General features: G+C 29.3%; 2 protein-coding genes across 2 annotated transcripts in view; both read right to left on the bottom strand.

The window, feature by feature from the left end:
- Positions 1-11,018, bottom strand: part of LOC136984439 (heat shock protein 60A-like) — a 181,905-nt gene that overhangs the window by 81,049 nt on the left and 89,838 nt on the right. The window lies entirely within an intron of this gene.
- LOC136984414 (S1 RNA-binding domain-containing protein 1-like) overlaps positions 6,861-11,018 on the bottom strand; it is a 38,429-nt gene continuing 34,271 nt past the window's right edge. The window contains exons 14-19 of the mRNA XM_067281382.1: positions 9,177-9,283; positions 8,919-9,104; positions 7,539-7,685; positions 7,388-7,473; positions 7,221-7,319; positions 6,861-7,147 (exon numbers count right to left, since the gene is read on the bottom strand). Of these exons, the coding sequence (XP_067137483.1) occupies positions 6,888-7,147; positions 7,221-7,319; positions 7,388-7,473; positions 7,539-7,685; positions 8,919-9,104; positions 9,177-9,283 (885 nt within the window). The 3' untranslated portion in view covers positions 6,861-6,887. The remainder of the gene's footprint in view (positions 7,148-7,220; positions 7,320-7,387; positions 7,474-7,538; positions 7,686-8,918; positions 9,105-9,176; positions 9,284-11,018) is intronic.

Below are 11,018 nucleotides of genomic sequence, written 5' to 3'. Positions count from 1 at the left end.
CTGAATTTCTATCTCAAGAAATCACATCAGTCAGAGTATTTCAAAGATTCCTATATTAGAAGACCATATCATGGATAATAGCAGACAACTTATGACATTGAAATGTGGAATAAATATCACTGGTCCAAAGATGAATTACCAAAATCAAACAATTCAATGGAAGGATGACAAGTTTTCAGTCCACCATTTGGAAATTTATTGGATTTCTTCAGAGAACAAGCATTCGCAAGTTTCCTGTAATCAAATTCTGGCTAGTCATCTGCCACAAGTTCCACGAAAAAGATATGCTGATTCAAATGCATAGATTCTTATCATTGTTTATAGCTGAACTGTGATTGCAGCATTATGGACTATCTACATGGCAGAGCACACAATTTTTATCTTCAACTAATACAGGGATGCACAACCTGTGGCCCCCTTTCAATGTTTATGAGGCCTGCGGAAGGTACAGGCCAAATCCCTTCTTTCGAGTGTGTCTATGGATTACTCACTCCATTGCAATATGGGTCCTGTTACCTTAATGCAGTGAAACAAACCCTTCCTATGTTAAATCTATGGAGAACCTTTTCCACTTCACTGGACGATAAAATTATTACTTACACTCCTTTTAAGCTGAGATTGGCAATTTTAGGCTTGAAAGACTTGGCTTTATCCAGTAAAAGTAACCGTGACACCTGGGAAAATTGCTGCCAAAACCACACCCACTTGAGCTCTTTCATCGAAGTGGGCTTGTAAACAAACGAACTAAAATAGCTATATTTTCTGTTTTTTAGCTCTAATTTTTCATGTTGACTGACTATTTAATAAAACCATTAATGTTTTATCTGAAACGTTTAGTCATAAAATTTTTCCCGCGAAACTCACTTCGCTAAGTTCTAGGCAAAGGAAAAAAAAAATTGTATCAAATTGAACCTAAGTTTTTTTTATCTGTTAGCTAGATAAGTTTTTCCTCTCCCAAACAAGTTCAAAGTTTCAAGTATAGAACTTTTCCCCTTTCACAAAGTTATGACTTTCCAAGGTGAGAAATGGGAGCAGTTGAAGTTTGTCTATTTCTAGCTACTTTCTGGTTTAGATAGCGAATATTTTAATGACTTTTTGAAGAATCAAATAGAATAAGTGATGTTAGAACGTTATTTTCGGTGTTATTAGGAAGTTTCTATTTTGGTGGGAAATTTTCAATTTTATGCTTGGGAAAACTTGCTTTTTCATCTAAACAGCATCAAATAACATAAAAATAAGTGAAAATAGCACTGAAAAACCATGAAAATAACAATTTTTTAGCATTTTTTTACATTCTAGATTCTGACTGCTATAGTCGAAGAGTGTGGGGTACTTCCCAGAAAATTTGAATCAATCTTTTCTGAAAGACATTTATTCATTAACCTAATGTCATTCAAACTAGAAAAAAAACCAATCAGAGTTCAAAAAGGAATGTACAAAAGCTATAACAACCAATTATTTACAATAATATCTCTCCCCCATAAACTAAAAATAGAAAAAAAAAATTTTTCATGCCAAAATTTTTAATTATTACATTTGACCAAGAGAATTAATAGTTGGAATAGAGTCACACAACAAAATGGAAGCTGATTCATTAAATCCAAAATTTTGATTTAGTGCAATTATTCAAACCACGTCAAGCAGGGCTGGATCATTGCATAGACAAATGTCTAGGGCCCGGTCAAACTATCTATTTTGAAACAATTTGTAAATAAGATTATTTAAAAATTCAGAAAAGTAAACTAAATTTATTCATATTTATATACTTACTTTTTAAAACTATTTTGGCTTTTATTTAAATTATCTTTTACATTATTCAATTTACCTTTCATGGATAAAATACAGTATTATATTATTTAAATATTAGCCAAAAAGGTTAAATTAAACAATTAACATTCTAAGGGAATATTGTTATTGTATAACAACTTTTGTTAGACATTTAATGAAATAAACTTCAATTTTTTTAAAATTTATAAATAAACTGTTCAAACTTTTCTAGAAAAACTAAAATTTGTTGTTGTATATTAAATATTTTTAATTAATAAAAATTTAAGACTTGTTTTAGTTTTTCACATTATTTAGTTTTGTTTCATTTATTGTTTTATGTTTTTTTGTGTGCTCTATTTCTTGTTGGAGAGGGAGGGGGCCCGGTAAGAAGAAAATGTCTAGGGCCCCAAAATGGGTTATTCCGGCCATGACGTCAAGCCATAAACTTCCTGTGATTTGTTAACACTGCCCACAGCTAATTAGACTCTTTGTGTTAACAAAGAGGGTTATAAAATGGTCTGGCCCCCCTGGTCAGTAAACTTAATCCTAACCTGGCCCTTCAGAAAAGGTTGTGCATCCCCGACTAATAATATGTAAATAATATTAAATTGCAATTTTTTATTCGGGGATTTCAATATTTCAACTATAAATTACTGCAATTGATAATTTGTTTTTCTCTGAAACATGCTTATTATTTAAAAATTTACATCAGCATTTTGTTGTGTTAAATAAATTTCAAAGAAACTTGTAGTTTCAGGAGGAGTTATTGTCAGATTTTTATTCAGGGGGCTATTGTCCTGTTATGGCCACGTAGTAACAGAATATCTCTATTACATAATTTTTTTTAAGCATAAGAAAATTTGTATACACATATATTGTATATAATAAATCTGTTAATTTTCAAAATTCTGAAACCTACATTAATGGAAAAATTAAGTAGAATTCAAATGCAAAAAAGCTGTTTGGTTCTATCTTTCGATTTCAAGAACTTTTGGAAAAGGATTTTCTCACACAAAAAACATTACATTTTTAATGTCATCTGCAGGAGATTGCATACATAACCAAAAATGTTGCAATCAACCTTAATGATTTTTTATGCGCTAAATTTGATAGACTTGAATTATTTTATATTTTCTAGTAGTCCTATATCCCAGTAGATATTGTATGTTGGTTAAAACTTAGTTTTTAATACAGTGGAGTCCTGATTAACAGATTCTGCACTATCCAAGATGAAAAGTACTTTGTGAACAAAGATAAAAAACCATAATACAATGCATTTTGTTTCATGAACCTTTGCTAGGCAAGGCATGATACTCAAAACAGGCTCTAGTCTTTTCTTTGGCAACTTGGGACAATACAAATTTTAATTGTCATAAAACTTTAATTTTATAACAATATTCTTGTGTTTTTTGATCACTTTGTACTAAACATTCTATACCATTTAGTTTTTGATAATCTGAAACACTCTAGGGTCAAATTACATTGTAATAACATTGACAAATCTGTATGTATTATGACTAGATGTATCATACCAAATGATTCAAATAGATGAGCTAATAAATTTTTTCTACAATCACATCATTTGTTAGGCATTTTGTCATTAATTTTTATTTTGAAATTATTACATTTGCTAGATTTATATGAAAATAGAAATATTTACAATGAAATATAAAAGTTCAATATACACATAACTTGAAAATACACAACTATTCTCAAAGTATATATCAAATTATATGTTTAAAATGGCTTATAAAATTTAAAATAAAAAAAAAACATTATTTGCAATCTTTCAGTAGATTTGATCATGTCCTGTGCATTCCCACTAAACCCAGGTATTACACTATAGTAGGATTTCATGTAGTAAATATCAATCACTGTCTGCTTCTCATTTATAGATTTGCACTATCTGTAACATAAACATTACTTTATTTGATGATGATATTTGATAAAATATCATTATCAAATAAAATATCACCACCAAACAAAGAAATGTTTTATCAAAGTTTGTTTTATCATCAAAATAAAGTAATGTTTGATTAATTCAAAAACAAGCTTTAAATTATTATGCATTTGTTACTCATTGATCTGAACAATAACCAGATAATTTTGTCTTCAGTATCATTACATTTAGTAAAATATGACACACTAATTATTTTACTAATAATAATTATGTAAATAATTTTAAATTATTCATAAAGCTACTGAAGTTAATTTTTTGAATAAAAAATTATAGATGAATATAACAGGACTAAATGTAATTTGTGAAAATTGTAACAAGATGACCTTGTTATTGTGAAAGTAGGAGCCAGTAAACTAAATGCATCTCATTCTAAAAGGTTCATTTTGTACCCCAAAAGATGTACACAATAAACCTTTCAGAAGTCTAATCTCTTTAAAAAAAAAAAAGACAGTAGACTCTAAAGGAAGGCTGATGAATGTCACAGGGCTCAACAAAGTAGAACCCAAATGAACAAATATACCTGAGCAAAGTTCTGCTCACTCACAAATAAGATGCAGAGATTGCTTAATAGATCCAAAAAAAGCAACATAGGGCTGAGGAGGAACATTTCAATTGGTATATATGTTTATGAAGATGATCAAAGCCAGTTAAATCATCATAGAAAAACACAATTCCTGTCAAAAGCCACAAAAGTCACCTTAGTTTGCCCAGAGAGCAGACTAAGCAAAAAAGCCTTGCTCTGCTTTAAACAAAAAGTTAATCTCCACTGTTTAAAATGATTGAAGGTAGTTCTTTAACATCTCTAAAAAAGTAAAGGAAAGGATGGTAATATGAAACCTTTCAGTATTTGAAGAACAATTACTGCACTCTAGTAGTGACAGCAGGAGCTTGTTTACTAGGTCACTCTAACAGTTATAGAAAGGTTAGAGTCACTAGTTTTGTAATGGTGGCTGAGGAAGACAAGTGTTTGGTCTTTTGTCTGTTTTCAAATGTTTGAAAGGTATATAAAACCTTGGTCATGATTAACAAATAACTTCTAGAACCATACACTTTACCTAAATGTCATATAACAACTTCATATGTTTAAACAGTGTTTTCAAAATGGTGATATTTGTACAACTCCTTTTCAAAAGTTTAGAAACTTTGTCATAATATTGATATTTACAACTGAAATACTACTTATACATACAGAAATCTATTTCCTTGATTAAACAAATAAATAAACTACAAAATGCATCAAAAGTTTATTTATTTGTTTAATCAAAAATAAATAGAAAGTTAGATTTCTGTATGTATAAATAATATTTCACTTGTATATCAATATCATATTTTCAATGACAAAGTTTTTACATTTTTGAGAAAGAGTTGTAATATTGAATCCTGCTGGTAATATCAATCCAAGTTCCATATTATATAAAACAGCTTACCAATTAGCAGCATTACATGGCATCTGGATCCTTCATCTCTACAAAGACAAGCTTGCAGAAAAAATAAATTGTATATGTGACTTTTGCAGATAGATGAAAGAAAAGTCAAAATGAATATTTTCTGTCAAATTTTTTTAATATTATTCTACAGTATACTAAGAAAACAAAGTATTGCATAGATCTAAGTTTACTGTAATAATTTTTTAATATATAAAATACTTATTCAGCATTTTGTGAGTTTGTTCAAATTTCCTGAACTGCAAAAAAGAACAGAGTCCATATTTCCAGCACCTAGAAACTCGTGTATCTTTTCAATTGTCGTAGAGCATGGCACACTACAGTAAAACTCAGCCACATGTGTAATGTTAAACTGCCAACTTTGACCCTTAGTATCTCCATGACCAATGAACCAATTTGGATAAAATTTATAATATTTAGTGTCCATGGTGAGTACTATGAACATCTTAAATTTTGAATAAATTTGTTGGATCATTTTGGACATACATGATAAGCATTTTGTTGCTTACATTTATAATGAGAGAGAATAGCAGCACTAAGCTTCTGGACAATCTAAATGGAGTCTGCATATGTTTAATAGCTCTTTTGAGAGCTGACCAATACCTGTTTGCTCTTTTGAAGACTTTATTTTAAAATATTATGTATTTATAAAACAATAGCCAATTTTTTAAATTTAACATATTAGTCAATTGTCTGTCATGTGACATGACATACTATGGGCTTATGACTGTCAGGTGAATGTAGAATTATCATCAAAACTATTCTATTATGAAAGAATTGATAACTGAAAAATACTTGAAATCCTGCGAAAAACTGGTGGTACCAGCATCTGAGAAAAAACATCTAAATAAAGGAAACTTTTGAAAGTTGTGGCATAAGAATACTGAAAGCACATTTCACAGTAAGACTCAACATGTGAATAAAGTATACGTATACATTACAGACTACAACTACAGGATGTTTCAAATGAAGCAATGTTACTATGATGATAAATTTGGAAAACAAGAATCATCACAGAAAAAGGCTTCAAACTTTTACTTTGTGCCTACAATAATATAGTTAAACATTAGAATACCTTTGAGCAATATTAGTGAAGGAACTTTAAGGCACAAAGTAAAGCTCAAAGCCTTTTCTGTGACGATGCTTATTTTCCTGATTTATGATGGCGACATTGCTTTATCCAAAACTTCCTGCAGTTGTAGTCTGTGTAATGTGCACTTTATTCACTTGTTGAATTATTCTGAAATCTGCTTCCAATATTCTTATGCCACAAGTTTCCTTTATTTAGAAGTGTTTGCTGAGCTTTACTTTTCAAGCTGGTACCACCAGTTTTTTTTACTTTTTAATGGGATTTTTATGTAAGTTTTCTTGTAAATGGAAAACTACGAATTCAAATTAGGAATGGGTAGCCAATAAAATAAGAAAGCTAAATATACCAGAAATTAAAAAATTTCTCAAAAACAAAGTGGGGTTCCCTATTACCACCTCTCCTCTATTATAAAAATTATTAAGAACTGGTTTAGGCTCTACAAAGGAACATGAAGCTCATTGCTTATCCAGTAGATCAGTATTTACATTGTCAGTGATAACTTCATGGCACCTACAAGAGAAAGATGTTATTGCAAGTAGCCAGCTTACTAAGGCACAATGACCTTAATCATTTAGAAATATAACAAATAACAAAGAAATTTTTATAAATTAAAGATAAGCATCTTTTATTGTAACTGTTCAATAAATTGTAAGCCAATTCTCCGTTTTTTCAAATCAACACCAATCACTTTGACTTTAATTTGGTTTCCTAATGAAAGTTTTTTCCCACCCATTTTAGATACATGCACAAGTCCATCTATTTCCAGTCCAATATCTACAAAGGCACCAAAATGAGTTACATTGATGACTTTTCCTGTTAAAACTTCGCCACAAGTAATATCATTGATGGACATAACTCCACTTTTGAACATTGGTTTATCATATCCTATATTACAAAAATTGTAAAATAATTAATATCTTATTAGTTTATGCAAGAATTTCAAACTGAATTCTCTTACCAGATCTAATATCATATTCCAAAAGTTGTGATAATGCATCAACAATCAATTGCATAGTAGGAGAACAGACACCAAATTCGTTTGCTAACTGTTCTACATCTAAAATTCTCATGGAATTAATTTCTGAATTAATTATCCACAGAATACAAAAATGAAATTATACTTACTTGTATTGTTCATTAGTTCTTTTATTTTCTCTATCAGTTTGGATTTTCCAATATCGTCTGCATTTGCATTTATTTTCTTTAAAAATCTAAGTTGAATATTTGTAAATATAGTACACATTGGAAAATACATTATTTAATTTCTAAAAACTACCTCTCAGCAGTATCATAAGATTCTGGATGTATAACTGTCATATCAAGAGGATTTATTTCTATTGATAATTTCATTTTTTTCCTTGATTTTGTTGTTTTACTGGCTGATTTTCTCTTTCTTGTGTCGGTTTCAATTTCTATTATTTCTCTAAAAAATAAAAGATATTCAATGTTATAAAAAAAAAATAAATATAATCACATTAAGTATTTTTAAACCAATATAAAATTTATGCAGTAAAATAACAAATTATCATTTTAAAATTTACAGCTAAATGCTGCTAATAAAACATTTATAACAATAAATTACATAATTCTATAATGACACAATACAATAGGTATAAGTTTATCATAACTTGTTTGTATTGCTTTTATAACAATTGTTTAATAAAAATAAATGTATGAGAATCATTGTCTGGAAACATTTTTTTCTTTAATTAATGGTAATTCACACTTTGTTTTATTTTATATCACTATTAATATTATTGTAATAATTTTCAAGTTTTGATGATTTGGCTTTATAAATTTCATCTATGACATAATTTGAAATTATTTAAGTTTCATAGAAACCAATAAAATTCAAAATTTATATTGGTTATTTTATAAAAGATAGTATAAAAAACTTTGTTTTTAATGTTGCTATTACATAAATTTAGTAGAATTTTGTTATTGTAATTACAAATATTGTTATCAGTTATTTATTATTATTAGAATTGGCACACAAGTTATAGTAACAAAAAGTTTTCCTTGGTGCTATAAACCTCAACATATAACTAACAACACACAATTATTGTCATCTTAATCAATGCTTTAAATGTTAATCATTAATTGCTTATAGAAAATAATTTAAATTGTTGGCATTCAATTACTTCAATTACATTCTAATTATTGGCAAACACAATACTGCAAAAAAGCAGCAGGCAAAACAAAGCTGGATTAATTACTATTAATTAATAATAACTACAATTAATAAATATTAATATATACATTGTGTAATTTTTAATTGCTTTAACATGTCCTTTTAATGTCATAAGTAATGAAACCAGAATTTCCATGACCTCTAGCCTTATTTATTTACTCCTTTTTATTGTTAACAGTATAGGTAAATCTCAATGTGATTACAATAAGCAGATTTTACTGTAATTTAAATTTATTGCAACTATTCAATCAGGTTGACTGCTGACAAAATATTAGGGCCATGTTCTTGTCAAAAATTTCTGTTCAATCCCAATTGATTTCTAATAGTTTGGAAATGAATCAAGGTCCATAGGATTCAGATTTGTCGCATTATATACATATTTGCAATATATGTCAGAAATGTAAAACTTAAATTATAATTAAATTAGAAAATATATATATTAAAATGTAAGTTATATACACTCACATATCATTAGAATGGTCTATCACACAAGTCTCAGGTAATATTTTAACAAATCCGGCACACTGTTCAAATGATTTGGGGCCAAGGCCTCTAACACAGTTTAGTTGTTGCCGATTCTGAAACGGTCCATTTTCTGCCCTCCATTTGATGATATTTTTTGCTTTAGCAGGAGTTAATCCAGCAATTTTACTAAAGAAAGAAAAGATAGAATCAAATGAATTAGTTTTTCAAAAAAGTTTAAAAGAAATATTAATGTCATACCTTAAAATTTGTTCTGTACAAACATTTAAATCAATGCCAACAAAACTAGTACATTCAATGACAACTTCATTAAGTGCATTTTTCAACATTTTTTCTGGGATGTCATGCTACAACAAAAATTAGCTTGTTGGATTATTAAATTTCAAATACATCTGCAATTAACTTGTAAAGCAAGATAACATATCACTTTATTAAAAATTTTTAAATTTATATGCAAGATTGTTCTCCACATTCTGCAACATACTGATTAGTCTTTAGGGCTACAGTATTCTGTTTATTTTTAGAAAAAAAGTATCTGGTGACATAGATCACTAAGCAGTTTTTTCAACATTTTAGTAAATATAACTGACAAGTATATGTTTTGTTTATAAAATTGCAGTGCCATTAAGGCTTCACACCTTAGAGGTATAAAGGAGTACATGTCAGGAGTTGAAATTTGGCACAGAGTATTTGGTGCCAAAATCATGCACACACACAAAAAAAAAAAAAAAACAGACTTGTAGGTAGTCAGCGGACCGAGAATCGAGTCAAAATAAAATACAAAATGGCAACATCTTTCTACAAACAGGCAGGACTGCAAGATTTGTGCATGCATTGCTCGTTGGAAAGTTGGAAATGCAAATGTTGCAAAATCGAATTTTGACAAACAAATCTTTGAAAAAACCACTTACATGTCCTGTGTTATTCCCGACATATCTCTGGTCGTGACCTGCTGAACTTGACTGATTGACCTGAGATACCTTGTTTCAGCATCAGAACATTTTTGAAACAAGGTGATGCCAGTCGTTATAATTTTATATTAAAACAAACTTCCAAAATATAATTTTTTTTTAAACATTTATTAATATATTTATTTTGTTTGTGCAAAATAAAAAAACAATTTCAGACGATACAATAGCCACGATTATTTTTTTCAAAAACAGGAAATTTTCGTTAGCCATCAACAAAAATTCAACCCGGGGTGAGATGCAATGGAGAGAAATCTCGACATTCGATAGGTTAATTTCACTGAAAATACATCATGGACGACCTCATGGTCATGGTCGTGGCTGGCAAAGTTTGAACAATTGTACTCAAAACCAGCGATACCAAAGAAGATTGGAGAATGAGAATGAGACCCAACTTGAGCATCAAAGTGATCCCGCTTAGTAGTGAGTCTCTGAGACATAGTCTTGTCCCAAAAATAGCCTTGCCATTTTATTTGTTTACATCTTAATTGGGCTGTAATTTGAAAAAATTGTAGCCCTATAAATTCCCATTATCATCTGCCTGTCTGTCTTTCCTTAATCTCAAGAATGGAGTTAGATAGATGAATGATGAGAAAATATGAAAGCATTAGGAGCAGGAGGCCTCGATTAACAATATACAAACATCCAATACAAACTGGAAGTCATGTTATTTCAATTCAAAAGTTTTCCCCCAAAAGGTGTTAGATAGATTCCAGCACAATTCTATTGTTGAAGGAAAAGTATGATGTACAGGAGCAAGCCACCATTAATTTGAGGTGGAGAGCATAAATTTTAAATTAAATAAATTAAAAATTGTAACCCAGCATTGTGATGATGCCACAATAAATAACTGCTCATTTACACTTAAAATTGTAGCTTTACCCACTCTTTAAGTAGTTTGATTAACTAAATACATTCATTGATAAAGAAGTTATGCACTAAGGAGGAGACATTGGAATTGAATAAAACTTTAGTAGTTTGAATGTAATGACAATAGTAATAAGTGATTACAATATCATAGCAAAGGTACAATTTCCTGTGGAAAAAACAGTATACTTCTCTTGCCTGAGTACACATAGGTATGAGACAATATGGTCATACATAGAGGCATACA

This window comes from Centruroides vittatus, unplaced genomic scaffold (assembly GCF_030686945.1).
Source record: "Centruroides vittatus isolate TY-2023 unplaced genomic scaffold, ASM3068694v2 contig_918, whole genome shotgun sequence".
NCBI lineage: Eukaryota > Metazoa > Arthropoda > Arachnida > Scorpiones > Buthidae > Centruroides > Centruroides vittatus.
This window is presented reverse-complemented; position numbering and strand designations above follow the sequence as displayed.